This window comes from Chlamydotis macqueenii, chromosome 1 (genome assembly GCF_036417535.1).
Source record: "Chlamydotis macqueenii isolate bChlMac1 chromosome 1, bChlMac1.mat, whole genome shotgun sequence".
In the NCBI taxonomy this organism is placed as follows: domain Eukaryota; kingdom Metazoa; phylum Chordata; class Aves; order Otidiformes; family Otididae; genus Chlamydotis; species Chlamydotis macqueenii.
In genome coordinates, this window is record NC_141556.1 from 82,032,937 (window position 1) to 82,058,355 (window position 25,419).

General features: G+C 39.8%; 1 protein-coding gene across 1 annotated transcript in view; it reads left to right on the forward strand.

The window, feature by feature from the left end:
- Window positions 1-25,419, forward strand: part of VWF (von Willebrand factor) — a 139,897-nt gene that overhangs the window by 92,768 nt on the left and 21,710 nt on the right. The window contains exons 35-43 of the mRNA XM_086758341.1: window positions 146-366; window positions 1,368-1,560; window positions 2,198-2,539; window positions 9,339-9,544; window positions 13,394-13,496; window positions 13,600-13,674; window positions 14,216-14,320; window positions 14,788-14,993; window positions 16,265-16,414. Of these exons, the coding sequence (XP_086614467.1) occupies window positions 146-366; window positions 1,368-1,560; window positions 2,198-2,539; window positions 9,339-9,544; window positions 13,394-13,496; window positions 13,600-13,674; window positions 14,216-14,320; window positions 14,788-14,993; window positions 16,265-16,414 (1,601 nt within the window). The remainder of the gene's footprint in view (window positions 1-145; window positions 367-1,367; window positions 1,561-2,197; window positions 2,540-9,338; window positions 9,545-13,393; window positions 13,497-13,599; window positions 13,675-14,215; window positions 14,321-14,787; window positions 14,994-16,264; window positions 16,415-25,419) is intronic.

The following is a 25,419-nucleotide window of genomic DNA, read 5'->3' on the forward strand; positions in this document are numbered from 1 at the left end:
GATCCACCTGCAGCCTGTGGAGGTCACCACGCTGGGGCAGGCGGATGCCTGAAGGAGGCTGTGGCCCGTGGAGGGGGCCTACAGGGAGTTAATTCCTATATGTCTTGTCTCCTCCCCCCCCCCCCCCCACCCCATTGACTTGCAGGTGTCTGTATAGGAAGTTCATCTCGACATATTGTGACTTTTGATGGGCTGAATTTTAAGCTGACTGGCAATTGCTCCTACACCTTGTTTCGAGACATACAACATGATGTTGAAATTCTCCTCCATGAAGGACCGTGCAGAGCAACACCAAAGATGAACTGTATGGACTCCATTGAAGTGAAACATCATGGTGTATCTGTTCAGCTCTTCAGTGACATGGCAGTAAGCTAAACATAATGAAGTGATCTGTGCATTATCTGCTCATGCTATAAAATTCAGGTTATGATGACAATTTTTGTCCCCTTTATTCAGTTTCTGTTCCCCTTGCAGCCTATTCTTAGGCTTCTGAGCAAATGCCTTGTTTCAATTTCATGATACCAATCTACATTAACAAAACAAGCCAAACACATTTCTCTTGTTCTCCCTGTTGTGCTGGTGTGACAATGTCAAAAAAAACATGCAATTTGGCAATGTGTCTGTAACGTTTCTGCCAGAAAAGCAGGAATTACAGAGAGAACGTACTGCACTCTGGTTCTTTTCTGTTGGCGGAGGTTCTTTACAAAATGTTATAATTTGGTGCATGGGAGAACAGTCTTTGCTCTTCACAAACCTATGAAGGTTATGACTAGTTGAAGAGCTAGGAAGTTGATTCTTACCTTGTGTACAGATGGATGTCAGTATTAGATGAAAGGCCAGCTTAGTACATATTATGTCTATTTTATAGTCAGAGAAGTATTCAAATTAAATATGACACATTTTCTATCTATGGGTTCCTCAGATGTGCAGGAGTCAGCTAGCCTGCAAAGGTGATCTCTTCTGACTTGCATGTAGCAAAATAGGATGGACCAAAATACCTGTACCCAGTTCTGCATGGCGATGAACAGCTTTGACATTCACTGAGGTTTATTGATAATCAGAGCCTGTAGTCGGCATTTTAACTTCATGATGTTACATTGCTAGTCTTTTTCTACGTGATGATGAAGGAATACACTAAGGAGAAAATGTTGGAAGAGTTGTTGATATAATACACAGAATGAAGGTCAATTAGTTCTGTGCATTTTTAGACTCAATAGAAAGTTTCAGCTTGCAAAATTGATTCATATGTCCAGATTCAGTTGGATCTTCAAGTACTGGTTAAATCAAAATGTGTTTCAACTGTAAGATTGGATTGATTTTAACTGCTTCCTAGAATTGATGTGATGATCTTGCCTTTTTGAAAACAGGTGACTGTTAATGGTGAAAGCGTTCAAATTCCCTATTCTAGCAGTTTGTTTGAAGTCATTGTCTATGGAGCAATAATGCATGGAATCAAGATTTCCCATCTTGGACATAATCTCACATTTACTCCAAGAAACAATGAATTTCTTCTTAAACTTAATTCAAAGAGCTTTTCTTCAGGAACAAAAGGACTGTGTGGTAAGTTTGAAAACTAGAGATTTTAACAGCTTCCTACTTGAGCTTGAACTGATATTTATGTTATTAGAATTTGTGTTGTCCTGACCATGTAAACTCTCTGGCTGAACTGATTCTCTGTTGTTGGCACATTGCTAACCTATGTAGGTTTTTCTAGTATGGCCATCAATGTAACAGCTCATTGACTCCCAGTAATAGAAAGAGCAAGGATAGGCATCTCTCATGTTTTATTTATTTCACATTATCTTTTCAAGTAGATTTTTATTTTTTTTTTTTAGTGAGGGTTTAACTTTAGATTCTTACATACAGATTTATGTCAGAGATACATCCTGTGCTTGCAGTGAAAGTTTTGTGAGGTGGACTACTGCCTGGAAGAATGTATTTATGATATAATCTATTGTATAGCTTATACCTCTGTGGCATAACCTGTACTTCCCATAATAACAGAATGGGAAACCAGACCCAGGCTTTTTATGCCTCCATTGATAATAGCTGAAAGGAATATCATTCATGCCTCTTCCCTTTGGCATTCACTGAGCAGCCTCAAGCAGCTCTGTCTGCCCTGTGCCTATTTTCTCTAGGTTTGTTTTATTAATGACTGTATTCATAGTCTTTCTTCTCCTTTTACTCACCCTCCTAGGAGTGTGTGACCAAAACCACGTCAATGACTTCATGTTACGTGATGGCTCTGTAACTGCTGACAGCAGTGTGTTTATTCAAGACTGGACTGTGGAAGAGCCAGGGAAGATCTGTGAAACCCGGAGAGAAGACAGATGCTCTGAGCATGCCACAAGCCACTGCCACCTTCTGCTCTCCGATCAGTTTGCAGAGTGCCACAGGGTAATCCCCCCCAACATGTTCTATGAGGCCTGTGCAGAGAGCAGCTGCTATGAGGATGAAGCCTGCGAGATGATAACTTCCTACGTGCACATCTGCAGAGAGAACGGGGTCTGCGTAGACTGGAGAACACCTGAACTTTGTCGTAAGGGGTTTACTCTGTGTTAAAATTGATATGGAAACTGTCTAACTCAGTGATGGTGGTGACAATGACCATTTTTTTCAGTGTAATATTACTTTTTGAATACTGTGTAATGGGGCAAAAGTTCCAGATAAAGTTTCCCATATAAGTGGTTTTACAGATCTGATAAATGGTTTGTCACCCACTAAGTTTCATACTATGGAAAAACTGTTTCTTAGTAAACTTATAGCTAGTAAAATGCAAGGTAGTTATGCAGGGCTAGAGGGATAATCTATGAAATAAAAATACCGTGAAAGCTGTGCACTGGCAAACACAGCTATGTGACACTGTCTGACTGCAGCCACCAAACCAGCATGGGTCCAGGTTTGGACTGAGAGGCAGCTCTGATTCTGCCAGTCAGTTTTAGCTGCAGATATTATTGCTTTCTTATGAACATTGGAAGTTCTGGACAGGGCAGACAGGGGAGCTCATAATTTGGAGTAGTGGAACTGCTGCCCAATCTGTCACCATTGTAGCTACCAGTGGCACAAAATAAGACTTTCCTCTGTGATAGTTTCTGCAAATTCCCTATGTTTCATCCAAAGGCTGAATCTTTCAGGCCGTGATGGAAGAGCCAGTGTGATTTTAAGTTTCTGCTGCAGTGAAAAATGAGGAAAGAACCATTCTCTCTGTGGTGCATTTTCTTGCCAGAATATGCCATCTACACTGATCAAACCAGATGTAATTTACTTTACAAATCCAGTTCTCCTTCTGGCTTTGTTTTGCTTGTGTTTTGGATGTGAAGAGTTTGTGTTGTGAGAAAGCAGTATAGAGGATATGAGCCTTGCAAATTGCCTAGAGCCCAACAGAAGCAGGACAAGTGTGCCAGTGCTAAATTCAGATGGTTGTCGCTTTGTATACCTACTCCCCTAAATTCTTATAAACATAAGATTTTCTACCCAAGCTTTTTTTTTTTTTCTTTTAATATTTTTTTTCTACTGACAGCCTTATTACAAGGCATACCTAAAGATGTGCCAAAATGCAACATATAGTTAAGTACAAATAAGTAACTCTTGAGGTGCCTTATTGAGCACCTTCTGCTGTTTGAACGTCTGTAACCATCACTGTGTTTCTGGCTTAGTCTGGTATCTGAGATGTGTGTGTATGAGGCATTTTCTTTCCCAGCTAGCCCCTTGTGTTGTGCTTTGATATCCCTGCTGGTTTTTGCATCTCCTGCCTCTCAGGTTTAGTCAGTTCTTGTTGCCTTGCTTTCTTTCCCTCTTGCTGCACAGATGCTTTAATTTCAGAAGCAGAGAACCAGCATCCTAAAGGCATGATACCACAAAAACTCAGTGCAGGTTTTGATTTTGTATGTGTTTTAAACTCAGACTTGAGGGAAGGATGGGATAGGAAGTCAAGAAAGTGAATGTGAACTTGGCCTGAGCCTCCAGTTATTGTCTTATATCTCTTTCCATGATAGGTTATTGAAGAATAACCTCTTTCTTTTAAGAAACCGCACTGTGTATTTGGAATATAGTCCTAGAAAACAGGGAGAATACTGCCAGCTATTTTCCAAATTTAGTGTTTCAGTCAGACTTTGCAAATTGTAATGTCCGACGCTGAATGTCATTGGAGTACCTTAATAACTCTCTGCAGTTTTCAAATTCCCATCTTGTTACACAGCATGTATAAGGATAGCGAAAGAGTTGCCTATTTTAACAATAGCTGCTTAAAACAGTCATTAGTGTCCTAACAATAGCATCATCTTCCTTCAAGCAGGTGCATGTGTACAACTGCCAAAAATAAAATCGCCAATTACAGGGACATTATACCGGTTACATTAATGACTAAATAGACTATGCAACTTAATCACTCTACCACTACATGTTTAGTAACAATGGCATGGTGCTAGAGTACCTTGCTCTTTCCTCCCACTCCAGTGAATCCTTGTCATTTTTTTAGGCTTGGTTCAAGTTTTTGTCATGCCATATTGGGATATTTCAAGCAGTACAAGTCTTTCCTGACTGCTCTGTCTGGATGGGTAAATATACTCACTGGAATATCTGATAAAGACCGAGCCTGTTCTCCATGCTGTTCCGACTCATTCAGTTCCACTGCCTGAGCTTTCCTTGCTCCTTTTGGGGAAGGTTGAGTGCTATCAGGTAGACTTCCAGCTTTATGTCAATGGATGGAAGGAAACTTACTCCAAGGTGAGAATGCATAGTGAGGAAGACATATGTTTTAAAAATACAACTTTTTCAAGATCTCACACTTAGTAGACTTGTGCTGCAGCAGCCTGTAGCTTCCATTGGTAGCCATGTAACCCTGAGGCATAGAATATGCACCCCTTGAGCAGGCTCACCCTCACAATGAATGCCTGCTTCAGCAGGATTTCCATTTCAATGACAGTATGGGCTTTATGTTAATGTGTAAGGATCATAGGGATTTCTAAATAATCACTGCATTGCTAATATAGACCTGTGTTGTGATTCAGCTTTGTGTGGAGAGAAAGCTTTATTCTCCTGGAAGTAGGATTGGTTATATAGGGATTAATGAATGGATGAGAAATATTAATTCTACAGTTACAAATGAAATGGCAGCTCATGTGGAAGTGACCAAGCCAGCTTTGAACTGTGTAGCTCAAGTAATAGTAGCAGTTAGAAAATTTTGCTTGAAAGGCGCAAATACTCAGAAGATAAATGACAGCAGCAGTGGTAGCTGTTCTTACTCTTCATATGCTGATGTTTCCATGAGCCCTTTCTCAGCAGCTCTGTGCTCATATATGTGCAATATAGGCATGCTCTCTAGGTACTTGCCAGTACTAGCTTGCAGATGAATTAAATGTAGACACGTAGTTGATGCTTGTGTGGTCTAGTAAACAAACACCCAGTTGGTACTGCTCAGGAAAGCTGTGGTACTTTGAGGAGGATGCTGGTGGCACTCAACAGCTGCGGGGATTCCTGGAAAAATATTTTGCTTGGAAACATTTTGCATGAATCATTCTGGTTGTTGGACGATTTTGTGTTTTGTCTTCTGTTGGGTTGTTATGCAGGCCCAGGTTAGAAAGCAAATGCATAACAGGCTGTGCCTGCTCAACTGAGTGGCACTGATATGTGTCAGAGAGGCAAGAACGAAGGTCAGGAGGAGGAGAGAGAAGCAGTAGGATACAAGAACTCTTTACCCCACCTCTGTTAATGAAGAATTTGTGTAGCGGAGCTACAAAAAGATTATCTGCTGTTGTTTGTTCCCTGTGTAAGCAAAGCATGCTGGTGAGGACCATAACAGCTGAAGGATTTAAATCATGACTTGGAAATCAGCAGTATGGAGGTGGCTTTACGACTGTCTTCTGCTGATCTGGGACAGTTTTTCTTTCTCTTCCATCTCCAGACATGCATTCCCACTCCTTTTGCTGTGCTGGCAGTAGTCCTCACGTACTGGTTGGTGAATTCTGAAAACTAGCTGTAAAGGGAAAAATAGTGCCAGCAGGAAAGAGCAGTTGAGGTGAGCAAATTAAGGAAGCGAGAGGACTTTCCCTTTTGATGGTAGCACTGATCTAATTTGGTTTAATGTGGCCTTGAAACCACTCTCAAGAACATTGGAAAAGCCTTCCTAAACGTACTCCTTTGTGTAATGAGCACTGTTAAAGGAGGCTTAAGAAAACTGTGCCTGAACTGTGCGGGGATGTTGACTGGCAACTGAGGAGCTATTGGCTCTGGTGCATTATTCACTCCAGCTTCACCGGCACGGAGTTTTTAGCTGTGCTTTTGGCTGCACATGGCAGGACAGTAAGGCAGAAGACAAGCCAGCAGTATGTGAACTCAGGAGCTAGCTGGCTGCTAAATTTGTGCTAAATTATACTGCTGATAACATAGGAGTGGCATTGTCACCTGAAAGGACGTGTACCTCTATCCATGTATCACAGACTTGAAAAACACCCCTCCCCTAAATAACCATTTAGTGCTTTAACCAAGAATGCTCTGTCTTATCTGAGACACAAAGTCAGAGTAAATCCCAGTGGAAATCATCACTAGATCTTTCACTCTGAACTTAAGTGGTTTATTTTATTTGAATGGACTTACACCTTCTGTAGAACCTCATAGAGGTTATTTTTTACCAACCAATATCTACTAGGAATAGCTAGTGTAATTTAAAGGACAAATAAGCAGCTGAAGAAATGTCAATACTTAAATGTGCCAGGTGACCCTTTGAAATGTGCTATCATAGGTTTATGGGATAAACAAACAAACAACCCCAAAACCACAACCTGTTTTTCTTTTCCCCCAAGTTTTCCTTTACTATTCTTTTCTCTGTTTGAAAGAAAAAGGTAATTTTTAAATGGAGCCAACAAGCTGAGAGTAGAATATCAATACACAATCATAGTAGCATCATACAGGCTAGTATTTGACGTAGATTTCTTTTGAATCTAATTTGGCAGAAGAATTACTCTTCTATTACTTGGTTTTCAGCCTTATTTCCCCCTCTTTCTAGTACCCACAAACTTCCCCTTTTTATTCAGAAGCAATAAGCATTTGAGGTGAACACTGAAATCACCAGGAGGGTGGCTTGTTGTAATATTTTTTTCTGAGACTGACTGTGGGGAGTCCTTAATGCTTCCTTACATGCCTCATATTCCTCTGGCAGAAGTTGCCATACAAAAAGCAGAGTTACCTGTAAGTCATGTAGGACCTGGCCAGATCCCTGGAGCACAAGGACAGTAATGTATCTGAGGTGGCTTTCTACAATAACCTAGTTGTTATTGTGCCAGTAGGATGAAAGAATGTTTAGGATGGTTTTCCAGACATTGATGGAGTTTATCCCATCTCTTGACACTGATTATGCACATCTCATTCCCATGCCTCCAAGGACAGAGGTGACTTCAAAACAAGGGCATTCATGTGAGCTCATTTGTATTTCTTCTGCAAAAAATAACCACCTCATTTCTTCCTTCCTTGAAAAAACATTGCTGTTTTACACAGGCACACAGGCTTTTTGATAGCATATCTGGGGTCTGGGGCACAGTTCTTCATTGCATTTTTCAAACACCTGGCTCCTTAATGCCAGCCAACGAGGAGGAAGGAGAAGGGGCTAAGTTACATGAAGTACGTTAGAGGTTTTAGCATTGGTACTGATTCTGCTTGGAAGCTGTCCAGGTTTTACACTGATGGGCATCAGCATTAAATTCTAAAATAAGTTAATCTAATTTTGTGCAGAGAAAGTTTACTGGATTTGCTTTAGGGCTAGTGGTGGGTAAGCAAGCCATTGTGCTGAGTATATTTACTGATACTGGAATAAAAAAGCAAATGACACACTATCTTAACAGTTGCCATGGATGTATTTTCACACATTCATTACAGCTGACGCGAGACCATCACAGGCAATATGCGCTGGTGCTTACTGTAGTCCCGTTGTTTACAGAACTGTTTCTGGGAATGAGTTTTTCTGGAAAACACAGTATAGTCTAGATAGCTAGGTTTATAAGCAGATAATTTCTCCTGCTTTACTTGGATAGACCTTTTTGAGTTTTCAGAATCCAACCAAACCATTTTATAACAGAATTGGACTGTCCATCGACTTCCTGTGGCTTTTCAAGTTCCTCTGCATCTGCTGAACTGTGAAGGTTATCCACACATACAATCATAGACTCCAACACACCAGAAATAATAGGATTCAGCATGGCTTGAAACAGAAAAGGGTTAATGTTAAAGACATTTCTTTTCTGTTTCCTTTGGCTAAGAAGGATGTGTGTAGACAGTTCAGCTCATGACTGCTTGTTTAGTTGGGAGCTCAGATCTTCATTTAGTAATTTTCTTTCAGTGGTTTTTTTTTTTTTTTTTGTCAGGGGACTAAAAAAAAGTTTTATAAACCTCACAGCAGTCACAAACTGGGCAATAAGAAACACTTTTCCTAACTGAAGCTGTAGAGAAAAGTGAAGTAGTCTTAAGGGAATACACAGTATGAAAGCCATGTCCATAGGTTTATTGAATAGCTGTAGCCTTAGTTTTGTGTTTGCTTTGAGAGACAATACCCTTGGTGTTGTGAACTTATGTGTTGGCTTAGGGGGGAATGCGACTTTCCTTGATTCAGTTAATTCTGTTAATAAGGTAATTTGGTTAATAAGGTGCAGAAATCCAGCAGGTTCAGTTTTGAAGTACCAAAATGTTCGGTTTGTTAGCTTTTTTCAGTTGCTTGGGAACACTGCTGCCTAAACGTAAACTGGTCTGAAACATTCGAGGTCAGGTTGTACAGGGCTCTGAGCAACCTGATCTAGTTGAAGATATTCCTGGTCCTTACATGGGGGTTGAACTAGATGGCCTTTAAAGGTCCCTTCTAACCCAAACTATTCTATGATTTTATGAAGTTGTTTAAAAAAAAAAAAAATCTCAGTTCAATGCATTAGTTGGTCCTGGACATCTCCTAACGAGGTGTTGTTACCAGTGCTTCTTTAATATGTAAAGATGGTTCTAAATTCTTATGTCTCTTGCCCAGTGTTGAAAACAAAGTTAGGCAAGATGTTCAGTTCATGTAAGCCATTGTATTGTTATTAGGGTAAGTCATACTTTGATGATTCATATGGCCTGAAAATGTGGCTTGATGATTTCTGCATGGACTGTAACTTAAGCAAATGCCTTAAAACACTTTCCACTGTGTATTTTGTTAGTTTTAAAAATGTATTTTTAACGATGTTAGTGGCTGCCAAGGACAAAATATGGTCATCAGATGATGGCTTTCAAAAACCTGAACAGAATTCTAAAGAAAGTATGAATAGAAACATTTATCTGCATTTAAGATCTCTTTAAAGAGTTTTTTTTCCTGTTTTCTTTAGCAATGAAATGTCCCACATATTTGACATATGATCACTGCCACAAAGCCTGCATAAAGCACTGTGAGAATAGTACCAAACTCAGTGTCTGCAAGGATTATCCCACAGAAGGCTGCTTCTGTCCAGAGGGAAAGGTGATTTTTAATAATAGCTGTGTTGATGAAGAAGTCTGCACACAATGCGTTGGTGAAGATGGCACACACCATCAGGTAACTATATACTTGGCAGCTTACCTTTGTGAGTGGTTTGGGTTCGTACTTTTGCAAGTAAATCTGTCCTATAAGTCTAACTATTTTCCCCTTTGCATGCTCTATTTTCTAGCTCAGTTCCTCATAACCGGCCGGCTGTCAGCCCCATGTAGCTCTCCTAGTGTGAAATTGGCTGGGACGGATATAAAATTCACAGCTGGGACTGTACAGACCCGGAAATGCATGACAAATTTGTGTGGAGGGAGGTCTAGAGGGAAAAGAGGAGGGATGGCATAAGTCAACATTTACCAAGATAAATACCTCAATTCAGCAGGCTTTTACTAGTAGTGACAATTTAATCACAAATCTGGAACCCTTACTTAAAATGTATCATATTGTGTTTGCAAAGCTTACTGAAATATTTCCAGTGGTTGATGTGGAGCAGTGAGACCAAGACAACCTTATGTCAACTTGCTTTAGCCTACCTCCTTTTTTTTTTTTTTTATTAAAATAATTCCTTTAATGAAATTCATCATTTTAGTTTTACTGAAAATCCACTTTTCTCAGCTAAGTAAGAACTCTCTGTGGCAGATTGGGATTGGGAAGAGCTACAGGTGCTAGGTCCCAGATGGCAGTGAAAAAGACTGTTGATTTCCTTTTCAGCATCACACAGCGGTGCACAAGCTCCTCCCTGCATCCCCTGTTCCAAGTAATAGAGGTTGCTCCTCCTCACCCCCAGATACTCAACTCTGAGAGTTTTCACCTAAGTCAGATGGTCCTCTTAAATCTGTGATTGTATTATGAGACTTTAAGAAGAAGCGGCTTTAATTTCAGTATTTTATGGGCTTTAGAGTCTTACGGGATTTTTGGATGGTCTTACCATACTGATCAAAGCTGCTGTCAAAGATATAATCATTTTTGTAATATAGATTTTCAGTAAATAACAGAAGTCTCTATGTGTGTATTGATAGTCTATTCTTTAAGTAAAAAGCTAGATTTTAAAAAGTAAATGAATGTACATACTCTGAAAAACTTCATTTTACACATGCAAGTTTAGGCTCACATTTAGTTCAGCAAGAAATGTCTTATAAATGTTTACAGCTAGACTGAAAGGAAGCAAAGAGTATTTGTGGCTGAAACATCTCTTTTAAATACTGTTTGCATTGATTAACACAATGAGAAAAGCATCAAACTTAACAGAGCAAACACCTTTCTTTAGATGGTAGGGTACTAGCAAGCAACGTACTTGACTTAGTGAAACAAGTGTCCAGGCACTGGTTTGCCAGTGCAGGAGTCCTACTGATGGCAGGTCTGCACCGAAAGCCCCGCCTGTGCAGCCTGCTCTCATGCGGTCCAAGGATCCTGCCTTCCCACCACCTGTGCCTTAATGCTGTTTGCTGGCACTGTCAAAGCACAGCGCACGTATTCACTAAATACAATTTTGAGGATTTCCTACTGCTGGGGAAGGGGCTGGTACAGAAGTGTAACAGCATTAATGCCCCTCTTCAGGTGTAGATATCCTATGGATTTTGGCAATCGGAAGAAAGAGATAGGGAAAGTATAGTCTTTCATTCCACAATTGCATTGTCACAATGATGTTTTTCAAAATTTCAAGGATTTTTTTAAGAATTGAGCACAGGTAGCTTATATTAGCTGTTATTTTAACGTTACAGTATCTCCATACATATGAGCATGACCTTTTCTTTGTGTTCTGTTTTGGATCATTGTTTTAAATGCAGTATCGTTGGATTTGTGTAGTGCTTATAGAGTTGGTAAAATAGAAGAAGAAAACTCTTGGTAATTTTTGTAGTAAAAGGAATAGAAAAAAAATCTTATTATTTTTCTTTAAGGAAAAAAAAATAGCTTGCAATGTATATACAGTGCCCTAAATACAGATCAATTGTGCACAACTCTCGGTGACCCTGACAACACTAGTTACGGTATTATGACTCTATATGAAATGGTTATTGGAAATGCAGATTAAAATCTAAGATCTGTGTGCCTTAAGTCTCTGAATCCTCAGGCAATGCAGTGCATTTCCCATTTAAATAATTGTTTCAAGCCCTCATGGCGAAAAGCTGAGCGCACATCTTGGGAATAATGTTTGCAGTGATATGTACTTGTTTCTGCAGAAATTCTGAAATTCATGAGTTGTTGAATGCCCCTTAATGGGGTCTTAACTCTGAAAACCTCTCATCTGAACCCCAATGGCAAGGCTTAGATGCAGCTGCTGTGTGGATGGGGAGGTGGAGGGCAGGAGAGGATCAGCTCACACAGCCGTTTTGCGTCTCCACCATTGCAGGATTAGCTGTGTGAGCAATACAGCAGGCAGTGCAACTGGTGGAGGGTTATGATTTCCTTAACCCCCTTCTTTCCCTCTAGTGTTTGTTCCTCTGTTTGTTTCTACCCCAGATCGGGCTTACAGGATTCTCAGGACCAATGCCTGTATAGAACTCTACTAACACTGTACTGTCTCTTGTAATTTCTTCTGGTATTGGAAAGAGACTCCTACTTATAATGAAGAAAATCTGTGTGAAAATCAAGGCTGCTGAAAATGTTAGAGCAAATGTTGTGATTCTCTTTCTCTGTGTCTTGAGAAGTCCACATGCTTTTCACATCACCACCTGCAAATGTAGGCATTCTCTATCAGCTGCCTTCTCAGGACTTTTTAACCCTGAGGCCATTAAATGGTCTGGCAGAGGGTTCTGAGTTCTTTTTCCAAGCCCTGAGATAATGTTCTTTACTGGCAGTACATCGATGCAAACTTTCTTTCACTAGAATAGCTTTCCTATGGATTAACTGACCCTATGCGATTTGGTTCCTAAGCTTTGTTAAACCTCTAGTTGGCTTGTTCTAGTGTGCCTAGTCCCTTAGCCTTGCCATGCTGTTAATCTTTGAAAGTAAACTGTCTTTTCAGATTCCTGTCGTGGCTTAAAGTACATAGATATCTCTGGGTACAGGTGGCAGTATGCTTAGATATTTCCTTCATTTCTTTTTATTACTAAAGGTCTCAGCAGATTGTTATTTTTAAACTGCACTTCAGAGTTTTCTGGATGACACCTTTTTCCTTTGTGGCATCCTAACATATTCTACATGTTCTTACCCAGAACATGGATTGATTGTGCAAATTAACATTATTGTCCCGTAGTGCATCTTTTCACTCTTACCTCCCTGTTCACATGGGTGTTAAATGTGGATAGTTCTTTATAGGTAACTACATTTTTAACATCAATGATTTGCCTCTCTCTCATGAGAAGGAGCAGTAGTTGAATAATGATTCAACTTTACTGGAAGTTTCTGAATGTGCTTGTTACCTCCAGGTAATGGCTACAGTGATGGTTTCAGATTTGAGATTGCTATAGTGCTTTTCCAGTCTTCAGCCCACTGGGAAATCAAGTGATAACAGCCCACATATTCTTAATTAAAAATATGCACTGTTTATTTCTCTGTGTACTTAGTACTACTAATTTGGAAAAGCAGCCACTTCTATATATTTCCCAAAATATTATTGTTTCCCTTATTACCACTGAACATCCAATCATTGTATGTAGTTGCATCAGTTCACTGTTACTCAAATAGCCTGCAATTGCATTTATAACATCTGAGCATTTTTCATGCTTAAAACAATAGGAATTCCTCATCCCATTCATGCATTCTTTACATCTTTGCTAAATTGGTACACTACAGGCATTTCAGAATTATGTGTCTCCTTAGGTTCTTACTGTTAACAGAGCAACCATTCAATCCTGTATAAAGTCTTCTAGTTTTCTATATTAATGTTATTCACCCTCACCCACTCCCATCCCTAACATACCAGTGACAAGAATATTTGATATTTTTCTAACAAGTGTTTTTTTTTTTCTTATGCAGCATATGGAAACATGGATTCCTGACAATGAGCCTTGCAAGATCTGCACGTGTCTTGATAACAAGAAAGTAAACTGCACAATCCGACCTTGCCCTACTGCCAAACGTAAATTAGTTTAGCTCTGATTGGACTTGAATTGATATTTTTGTTACCTAGTTTTCTAGTTCTTATCCAAACTTGTTTTATGGATGTTGTCTTCTTTCTCCAGCTGTTCAGTGTGGTCCCTGTGAAGTCCCCCGTCTGCGCAGGGACTCCAGCCAGTGCTGCCCTGGATACGAATGTGGTAGGTTCTCATAAACTGTAGGACTCCTCTTGATCTATATTTTTACCAGATGCTTCAAAGGTAGACAGACCCTTTTGTCTGAAAATTTGATGCATTTTTCTATTTTTGAAAACACTGAATGATTGTACAATCATCTGTGTGGAAAAATAAACAGCTCCTGAGTATGTGAGACTCCATTCACTTCCAGCTTGACTTTGTCTCTCTTTCTGTAAGAGATGAGGAAGGGAATGGAGCAATTTATTTTTGTCTAGATGGTGTTAGAATGGTCTTTTTTTCAAGTACCTGTTTTTGCATGGTCTATATTTGCACATTAAATATAATATTAGAACCTTAATCCTTATAACCCAAGCTTGAACTGTATCCTAAGCTATTATGAAAACAAACTCTGACCTGGTGAACTCTAACTTACTTTGTATTTTAGAATAGTAATTAAATGTAGGGAAAAAAAATAATGGGGATGTGCATATGTGTGTGTATGTCTTTTCTTGAGGACTAACTAGTCAGGCGTCATCTTAAACACTCTCTCAATTTCTCTTCTTAGTCTGTGATTTGGTTTCCTGTGATTTGCCTCCTGCCCCTGTCTGTGAGTTTGGCCTGCAGCTTGCTCTGACCAACCCTGGAGAATGCAGACCAAATTACACATGTGGTAAGATACTGTTTTTAGCAGGGAGTGAAGCTGGAACATTGCGTTTGAGCAACACTGACAACTTCCTTTAGACATTATTTTTTCCCTCTGAAAGGTTTAATTTTGGAGCCAATGGACATGCAATGATTTCACAGACTTGGAAGAAGGCACTTTCAGAGTACAGTTTTGAATTAAGGAAAAGAGAAACACTTTACTCTCAGATCTGTGCTCTGACTCTTATGCTTATTTTATAAATCTTTTCCATTTTATATGAGACAAGAATTTTTTGCCAGGGCAGGAGCTTTTCCTGAACCTGCAGCACAATTTTTGACCTGGGTCTTTTATATTTGCATTATTTCTTAGTCTTTAAGTAGATTTGTAAGAGTTTGTAGTAGCAATTAGTGCCTTGCTGCCAGAGAACTGTCTTGTTCACTTGCAGCACTCTGAAATGCTGTATGCTTGACACGGTACCTACCTTTTTCTGCTAGCTTGTAACAGAGAAGCATGCAGCTTAGTGCCAAGACCTTCCTGCCCACCACATCGAGAGCTGACTGTTAGGAAGACCGAGTGCTGTGATAAATATGAGTGCACCTGCAGCTGTACCAACTCAACAGTGAGCTGCCCTCTGGGATATCTATCCAGATCTCTCACCAATGACTGCGGCTGTGTATCTACCACCTGCATTCCAGGCAGGGTAAGGGGAATGAAGCATCGTTTCCACAGATGACAGTATCTTTTATACTTGGAGTTACAGCACCAAAGTAAGCCGGTAGCTAGGTATTAACAAACCCCCAACAAGGCTACTGGATAATGATGCCAGAATAAATTAAGATGTGTCTGAGAGAAATACGTTGTTGCATCACATTATTGCTTGTTTTATTATAGTCATTTATTCTGACATAGCCAACCCATTTTTTTGTGACTTTGAGATAATAAGATTATAAACTTGAAACTTCAAGGTCTCTCAAGCATTAGGAATTAAATTTTTAAAATTATAAATTTGTTTCTGGATAACAAAGGTACATGCCTTTGGGTCAGTAGAGTTACTATACATTCTTTTAATCCTATACTAACCTTATTGAAATATTTGGGACACCTTAGACCTAAACTCCTTGTCCCCATTGATTACCTCAGCCTGAGAAGGCATTCTATCTTATATGAACTATATTGCTATTAAAATTTTTTTTTTTTTACAAAATTAATACCTGACTCTGTTAAAACTTCACCAGGATATATTTTTCCTTATTTTGCCAACCTTTTATTAAATGGATATATTATGTTAACATTTAAGATAAGGTTGCTTAGAGGAGAGGTTGCAGGGCAGTGTAACCTTTTAGTTGAAGCAACCTTACCTAACAATTTAGGGTTACATTGTCTTGCAGCTCAGGAGATGTAGCCTTTATTTTCTGTGGCTTCTGTGTAATTTTATGTTTCTGTGACTGACTTGCTGTATCTATAAAAATAAATGATGTTCATCTCTTTAATAACATGCTGTAAAATTCATGAATAGAAAGTGCAGTATAAGAGATGGCACTATTTTTGTGGTCGCTGTGATGGCCTAAGGATACAACAGAATGAATGCTTGTAGCTCAAAGTAGGATCTTTTCAGATCAATTGATTTGGCTGAAAGAAGTTTTCCATGCATGGACTACAGGACTCATTATTTATCTCTAAATATTGGGTCACATTGTACTTCCAGGGAAACCGAGTCAGATTCTGGGCAGTTCAACTGACTGCAGATAAAATTCTCCAATTTATTCTTTATAAAACAGCAGCTTTGGTTGCACTTATTTTCCTTTTGTCAACAGAGGAAATTTTAAGTCCTATAGCATTTCTACTGGGTTCAAAATATCCCATAAAATTTATGGTAGGTTTCACATCTTAAAAAGCAGCCTTTTGGGAGCCAGCAGTGTGCCCTTACAGCAGCAATGTGCTCTTTCATGTATTAACTGTTGCATTCCATAGGTGTGTGTGCACAACAACATAGTCTACCCCATTGGGACAACCTGGGAAGATGGTTGCAGGGAATGCTCTTGCACTAGCACGAAGGATGATGTTACAGGTCTTCAAATGATGGAGTGTTACAACAAAGCATGTAACACGTTCTGCTCTCGGGTGAGTAACACTTAAACCAGTGTGTTAGGCAGCAGAGCCTTGATGGTAATCTGAAATGGTAACTTTTAAACTTGCATGTTTAGAGAATCCAGAGAAAAATAGAAAATAAGTGTTGTAGCAACAAATTATCTTGGGAACAGAGTCTAAGAGAGCCTGAGCATTACTGACTCTGTTTTAGAGTTATTGTTTTAGGATCATATCCTGCTGCCAAGGAAATTGGTGACAGGTTTATTTTACATGTCAATAAAAGGAGAACTGCATCCTGAAGTGTCTATCATTAACACTGCTTACACAACAAGTACTCATGATGTCTGAAGTTAAATTTCAAACGACTGTTCCAGCTGAAGTTCACTTTCTGAAGAGAATGTTTCAGATCTGTCTATTGCTCAGCTCTGCCCATTGTAGCAGTAATAATGCCACATGCTGTGACCTTTATTATGCTCAGACATCTGCTACATGCTATAAAATTATGTGGTCTACATTTGGAAGCCCACAAAGGAAGTATGAGCTGCTTTATTTTATTGACATAGGTGGTCAAGCAGGAGGAGACGGGTATTTAGTACAAAAAATTGTTAGAAGAATTCTAGAAGGGTCAAAGGAATTGGTTAAAAGTCAGCAGCACTTGCCAGTGCCGTAGATTAGAAGACTTTGACCATAACATGATTTGTGCAAACAAAGGTTCAAAATGGTTTTAATATTCTTTAAACTACCCAATTTACATCCCTAACATTCCTTACCTTAACATAATGTGGAGAATAAGGAAGTTAAAAATCACTGTAAATTTAAACATGATACCCTAGAATTGGATTTTGCTGTAGGATCTGGCACCTTGTACCCATAATCTCTGAGTATTCCCATGTTCTTGCTTCTTGAGGTTAATGTGGATGGGTCAGTCAGTGAGGAGAGTGGAAATACACAGCTTGGGTCTGCAAAAAAAGCAGATGGCAGAATAGGTTGCCCAGCCCAGCCAAGGGCTGACAACCCACATCCCTTACCAACTGCCATGTGGCTAGAGAAGTTGTGCTGCAAACATCAGAGGCTACCACAAATACACTTTGCTTCTCTGTAAAGCTTTCAGTATATACATGGATTAGTTGAGATTGTTCTTGATGGTATTAGACAATTCCATTCAGGAAAGGCATATTTGACTTTCTGAAGCAGCTCCTCCTTAGTCTGTGGTCTGGTGTGTTGACGATCTGCATGCTCAATAGGCTGTGCAGGGTACATGTGGAGCAACTATATGTGTCTGTCTGGGATTCAGCATATCCTCTGCAGGACTTTTGCTGACCCAGGGTTTTCCCCATGGGTTTGTTCTCCAAATTGTGAAGTGAAGCCCAGAAGAAGCTAATTTGGTTTTTTCCTCAGTGCAGAAGCAAAGAGGAGCTAGTTAATGCTATTCAAATCTCCATGTTGCTTTTAAAATGTTATTAGGTTGTGTATTGCATTACCCCTATAAAATTCAAACAATTGACCAAGCAGAAAGTGTTTCCAAATGTGTGTTGTAACATCAGTGCTTTCAGTGGTCCAGTAGCTGGTAAAAGTCTGCATGTAGCTCAACAGACTGCCCTGGTGTCATTACAGGTGATGAGCTAGAATTTGTCAGTGGGAAATACAAAGGAGAGCATTCTACAGCAATAACTTGCAAAACCCTTTAGCTACTTTTGCGTCAGTGTGCTGACTGGGATGCTACTGTGATGTTCTAGGATTTTTACTGCTACATATGAAACAAGATTCACTTGCTTTTTCTCTGCTCCAGGAGTAGGTGTTTCTCTTCTTGCTGGAAATACAGTGAATGTCCAAACAAACGCACATCAGACATCTCCAACTGTTGTGCACATTCCCTTCCTCCGCCAAGTCTTCAAATCTTCACAGCCTGTTTCCTACTGTTCTTCCTAAACCTTTTAACCAGCTTAAAGAAGTCTGCCTTTTTTTTTTTTTTTTTTAATGAATCCTATTTATACATTTGCATTTAGAACAGAGGCTAAGAAAAAACAACACATGGTATCTCTTCTTCCTCCTTGCTTTTGTTCAGTTACTTTTGGAAGAAAGCTCTTCATTACCAAACCTTGTATATACAGCTATGAGAAGTTAGAGGTGTTTTTGCTTTCAGAAAGACGTAATTAATAATGTATCTGGGAATCAAAGACTGACCTTGGGCATAGAGCGTGTATGTGCAGCACCTCATGGCTGAGTTAATGTTGCTGTAGAAACCTTGCATTTTCTGACTTATTTTAAATTCTCGTTTGAATTTACACCAAAATGTATTTTAAAACAGTTAATGATGCATTGAAATTTGACTATGAATGTTTCAGTTAAGCAAACCAATATCTGAAAAGCAAATCTCTTTTTCTGAACTCTATTAAGCTAATTGTTCCTTGGTTTTCAAATAATTTCAAATGCCTTTATATTACTGTATTTAAATATCATTTAACTTACAACCTCTGTATCAGAACAAGGCTAGATGGCATATGTGTACGTGCACTTGAGAAAGTGTGAAAAAAAACCAGCCCAACTTTTTGTGAATAATGTTGTCCTCTGCTGTGTCTTAAACACTATATAATTCCCCAGAACCAGAGCAAAAAACCCAATCCCTTTAAAAAAATCCACAAACTAAACTACTGCTTTTTCTGCAAGTGTAGAGTTTGGTAAGAAAGCCTGAGGATGCCCAATGCAGTGAAAACCATGTGAGGATTGATGTGAGAGCTTTCAGCTGTTGCAAGAGAATCCTTTAAATTTCCATTTGTAGAAAAGACGTGTTTCAAGCACGGCAATTATTATGAAATATTAGATCTAAAGTATCTGGCTGTGTTTTGGCTGACAGCCATAACTTTATCAATAATTTGTTGTTCTAATAAAGTGTCTTTAATGCAGAGCTGTAGTTTCTTGACAAATCAGCCTTAAGTATTGTGTCAAAAAGCTTTTTCAAAACAAACAAAAAGACTTGGTGGAAACCATGCCAGTTCTTTTGGGGAATCTGCCATTTCTTCTACTCCTCTAATGGTTATCAAAGTTGTACAACCAAAAACCGTAGCTGTTGGAGAACCTGGATAGCTCAGATTTTCTTTTTTTTCCTTTGCATATTCCTGATTTAGTTGATATACATATTAAGGACTCCAGAAATTCTATAATACAGTTTGAATTGGCCTTAAAGCTTATTTTTCTGTTCAGATAAGACGGCATTGAAAGTTGCATTGACATTAAAGACATTAATCATGGATCAGTACTAAGATGATATTTAAACTCATGGTTGTTAATTCCATTGCCAGGGCTTGAAGTTCTGCAGTATCATTGTCAATTGTCATCTAACTTCTGTGAAAACAGCTTACAGCTTTTTATCTAGCTACACTAAAAGAGAAAAAAACCCTTAACACATGTACTAGCTCCTTCACCCTGATGAATGAATGGTGCCTACTGTTCTCCTGAGCAAAACCAAAAAAACAAAAGCAACAAACAACTCAAACCACAAACAAACAAACAACAAATCAAACTCAAATTGTATCTGTAGGTTTTAGAATGTAAAGAAATGCTGTGGAAAAAAAAAAAGTAGATGTTTCATTTAAATGAACCAATCCCCCAGTTCCCTGAAAAGGTTAACAGCAGATACAGACTTTGCACTTGCAAGTCAGATGTGGGTTTGCTTCATTGTATGTCATAGGCCCCTCATTTTTTCTGTCCTCTTCTGTCTTTCTCTTGCCAAACTTTTGAGCAGGTAATTGCTGCAATTATTGCCTATGCCACAAGGAGGAGTGGTGTCTCCTCTTGGAGCTTCTTCAGAAATTTATCTGAGAGTACATCAGACTACATCCCTGCAGAGAATCATGGTGATAAAATCGGTAACAGCTTTCAAAACACCTCAAAATAACTAGTATACTAACGTGAAGGGAGCACTTGCTTTGTTTATTTCTGTCAATGTTCTTGGAGTTAGGTACTTTGTAAGTAATAAAAGAGAGTGTGATTTAAAGTACTGGATAATTTAAAGTATTAGATGATTATGAGAAGAATGAAGCATAATTTTCTGGGATAAGTGTTTAAGACAAGGCCATTTGGCTAAGTGTGTGTAAATTAGGTGAGATTTTCAAGCCTTTTGATTAATTAAATTAAAATAAAGAACCATACATGCAAATGCATAGTGAATTATGGTTGTAACAGATACTGACTACCGAGGATATGGCTTTAATCCCCAGTATTTCAAATGGATATTCCTTTGAAGTAGCATGTTAAGCATGGTAGTTAGTGGCTTAATAGTGTGTATTAAGGAGGTCAAAGAAACTAAAGTAAAAGGAAGATTGGTGTTTGAATATTAGACATGCAGTATCTCATTTGAAAACTGTGAAACTCTTGTTGGGAGGTAGTTTCAAACATCCTGCCTGTATTTTAAAGCATAACTTATTATGGAAATTAGGAAATGATACCTTAAGGTCCTAGAGTCTAGCAAACAGAGAATTAAGCCCTCACCTGGGGTAAATGTGAGGCAGCTCCAGGGAAATTTCTAGAATTGCGCTGATTCATTGCCACTGAAGATTTTGCTTTCAGCATTTCAAGTGGATTTATATCCATCCTACTGGGTTTTTCTCAGTCTACCGTTGCCATTTTCATTCTCTTTTGTTCCGCCAATCCTCTCTAGATACTATCATCTCAATATGTAAAAGGCAAATAACTGGACCCTTCTTAAAATTACTGCATTGAGAAGTAATCTCTGTTCTTCCTTTCCTGCTTTGTTGGCCCAAAAGCAGCTGACAGAATTTTCTGACCAAAACCTTAGCACCCATGAAAAGATGAACTACATATCCTGAGCAACACTAAAATGAAGGAAAGAGTGCACAAATATGCCAAACCATAGCCTCTGCCAATCCCTGTAGTAGCCCTGAGCAGGCAACTAATCTGAGATGTGCGTTCTCTGCATGCTTCAGAACTAATCTGCATTCCTCTTTTGTTTGTTGCAAGCCAAGTGCCAGTTTAAAAGCACACAAAATTTCTTCCCCCATGTAGAATGTCTTTATCTTTATGATTTCACCCTCTGTGCTTTATCTATGCATTTGTGTTTGATAAAACAGCCTGGTCTGGCAGCGTAACTGAGCACTTGTCAGGTTCTCCAAAGCAGCTGCTGATTATCACTCCCAAGTCAGCCACGTGCACCTGTTCAAATGTGAGGGGTGCCTTGTGTTGCCTTATCCCTTACCTCCCAGGGCAAGGGGATTTTTTTTCAGTCGTGTAGACTGTGATCTGCCTCTAAGTGTGACGGATGGTCAGACACTTACTGAGGGCTTTTTCTGAATTTTAATTCCCTGTTTGAAGTTTCAACTCTCTGTTAAAAAAAAAGAAAGAGAAGAAAGGCAAGATGCGTAGGAGGAATAAAGCAGTGGATCCCTTCCAGAAAAATAGGGAACAAGCAGAATACTGACTACAAGTGGATTCTTGAACAAACCATGGCAAACACTGGCATCTCTATATGTAGTGTCTATACACTAGAAAATGAAATGTAATGAAGGAAGAGATGGATACTGCTTCCTCTGCCCAGTTCAGTCTAACATTAACCTTCAACAGCACAGTGTCTGAGACTTGTCAGATGTTCATATTCATGGATTATGCAGTTTAGGGACAATCCTGGTGGCATATACTCTTCCTACATAAGCATTTAATTGGAAAAAAAAAACCCAACAAACCAACCAGCCACACAATAAAAAACCACCTCAAAATGCACAATACATTTCCCTTTTCTTAGTTGTAACCTTAAACATTACCACATTTAGAATTAAACATAAAATAAAGTTTTCTTTATTCCTGTGGGCCCACATTTTCATGGTGTGAGGTACAAAAGGTGGAGTTTTCTGATAGTGAAATATTTCTCATGCTGTGGAGGATCTGTGACAGTGGGGAATCACTGTCCACCTTACTCCTCAAGCACCGATGGATAGTCTGCTTTTTGAGGATCTCATAGACTGCTGCAGTCTCCAGGTTTATCTTCCGAGACAGGTTTGTAGTCTGGTGGTTCAGGGTCTGTGTTAGGAGAAGCTCAGCAGATGCTGAGGTCGGGAGCTCTGATCTGCTTTGTTTCTTCCCCTTAGGAGTCAGAGCTCCCAGATTTTCAATGAACCGTGCACCAAAAGTGCCACTCAGGCAGGCTGAACTGTCCAAAAGCAATATCTTTGTCAGTGCCTTAGGGGTGTAAATCACCCCTGGATTCTGCTGTGTAGCACCTTTTTGTTTGCACTTTAGAAGACTATTCAAACAAAGTGAAATTTGTGTCCTGCAGCTTTTGCTTTATTCTGGGCACAAAGAGCTTATGGATTTTTACTTCTCTTCTCTGAGTTTGCCACACAAATAAAAAGTTGTATCTGATACTTCGGATGCTTCAGACATGTATTTAGCAGACAGAAGTCATATAAAACAAAATGCTCAACAGAACAACTTTTTTTTTTCCACAAAGCTAGGTCAAACTCTGGTATTACATTTTATGACATTATACAAAACACTCTTCCATATGAAAGTCTGCTGATTATCGAGGTTTACTAATGTGCTTCATATTGCGAATCAAGGACAGTTCATGAAGGGAGGGAGCAGTTGGGAATACTTCAGCAATTCAGTTCAAAGGGGTCGACCAAAATCAAATGATGCTTGTTTTCATTGATTTTTTTTTTTTTAACATGAACGATATTTTCTTTGACAGAAAATCTTTCCTTCAACTCTATTGAAACCAGAGTTATGTTTTGCCCTTTGGAGACTGCCTAGCTATTAAATGTAGAATATATTATTTCTAATTAGATTAAAGCTCCTTGCTTTCCTTCACTTAGATACTCTACTGTTTGAATATTTGGCTAGTTGCTTCAGGAGATGAAAAGATTAAATGATCAGTCAAAACTGGTCTCTGGACTACATGTCTGACCAGCCCCTCCCTTCTGCTTCAGCACAGGGCAGTCAGATGTCTGAGTGTGCTCAGACTGAATCCTAGCCTTGAATTCTCAGGGATGGGAAGGGGAGTTTCGAGTGCTGATTAATGTCCAAAATGCCACTAGAATAATTTTTATTTTTCATTTTCTTTTGTAAAATATTATTATCTATAAAAATATTTTTAAAATAACAAATAAAACTTCTCATAATTATATATGACTTGTATATAAAAACAGAGGTTATTTAATGTAGTGACTTTTTAAAAACTGGATTCTTAACATTCACATACAGTTTTCTCTCAAAATCTACTAAACAGCATGGCAATTCTAACAATCACCCTTAAAAGTAACTTACTTATTTTTCCTTTTGCCCGCCTCTGTAGGGACATATTATTGGAAAGACTTGCTCTTTACAGTTTGCTAATGCATGAAAGAAACTGTTCACATACAATAAACTAACATTTGTAAATGACTGCTGCTTAATGCTGTTGAAATAGCTCAGGGACCTCTGAAATATTTTTTCTTTTACCTCTTCCCTTTCCATTTCTGCCTGATTATGTCATTGTTCTTTTCTGTCTTGTGGCAAATCTTTGTGCTATTACATATTTGAGCAGGTCCTAGCAAAATGAAGACATTTCTATGTGATTTCAGAATTTTTTTTTTTTTTGGTAATGTTGGGTACCATCAACATTTTCTGTACTCCAAGAAGGGGTGCTCCATACCACGCTAGAGAAGCTGATATCCTCACAAGGCCCATTAGCCTATTGGCATGACCTGAGCAAGGACAGTACTTAGAGTTGGTCCATGTAGCTGAATCATAGAATCATAGAATGGTTAGGGTTGGAAGGGACCTTCAAAGGTCATCTAGTCCAACCCCCCTGCAAGGAGCAGGGACATCCCCAACTAGATCAGGTTGCTCAGAGCCTCATCCAGCCTGGCCTTGAACGTTTCCAGAGATGGGGCCTCCACCACCTTTCTGGGCAACCTGTTCCAGTGTTCTATAACTCGCATCGTAAAAAATTTTTTCCCAGTTTCCAATCTAAATCTACCCCCCTCTATTTTAAAACCATTACCTCTCGTCCTATCACAACAGGCCCTACTAAACAGCCTTTCCCCATCTTTCTTGTAGGCCCCCTTGAGGTACTGGAAGACCGCTATCAGGTCTCCCCGGAGCCTCCTCTTCTGCAGGCTGAACAGCCCCAACTCTCTCAGCCTGTTCTCATAAGAGAGGTGCTCCAGCTCTTTTATCATCTTTGTGGCCCTCCTCTGGACCTTCTCCAACTGGTCCATGTCCTTCTTGTGTTGGGGGCTCCAGAACTGGACACAATACTCCAGGTGGGGTCTCACCAGGGCGGAGTAGAGGGGGAGAATCACCTCCCTCGACCTGCTGGCCACGCTTCTCTTGATGCAGCCCAGGATGCGGTTGGCCTTCTGGGCCGCAAGGGCGCATTGCCTGCTCATGTTAAGCTTCTCATCCACCATCACTCCCAAGTCCTTCTCCTCAGGGCTGCTCTCAATCCATTCCCCGCCCAGCCTGTATTTGTGCCTGGGATTGCCATGACCCAGGTGCAGGACCTTGCACTTGGCCTGGTTGAACTTCATGAGGTTGGCACGGGCCCACCTCTCCAGCCTGTCAAGGTCCCTCTGGATGGCATCCCTCCCTTCCAGCGTGTCGACGGCACCACACAACTTGATGTCGTCGGCGAACTTGCTGAGGGTGCACTCTATCCCACTGTCCATGTCGCTGACAAAGATGTTGAACAGGGCCGGGCCCAGCACGGACCCCTGAGGGACGCCACTCGTGACCGGTCTCCATATGGACATTGAGCCATTGACCACCACTCTCTGAGTGCGGCCATCCAGCCAACTCCTTATCCACCAAGTGGTCCGTCCATCAAACCCATGTCTCCCTAGTTTAGAGAGAAGGATGTTGTGCGGGACAGTGTCAAAAGCTTTGCACAAGTCCAGGTAGATGATGTCAGTTGCTCGTCCCTTGTCCACCGATGCCGTCACCTCGTCATAGAAGGCCACCAAATTGGTCAGGCACGATCTGCCCTTGGTGAAGCCATGTTGGCTGTCACCAACCACCTCCTTGCTCTCCATGTGCCTTAGCATGGT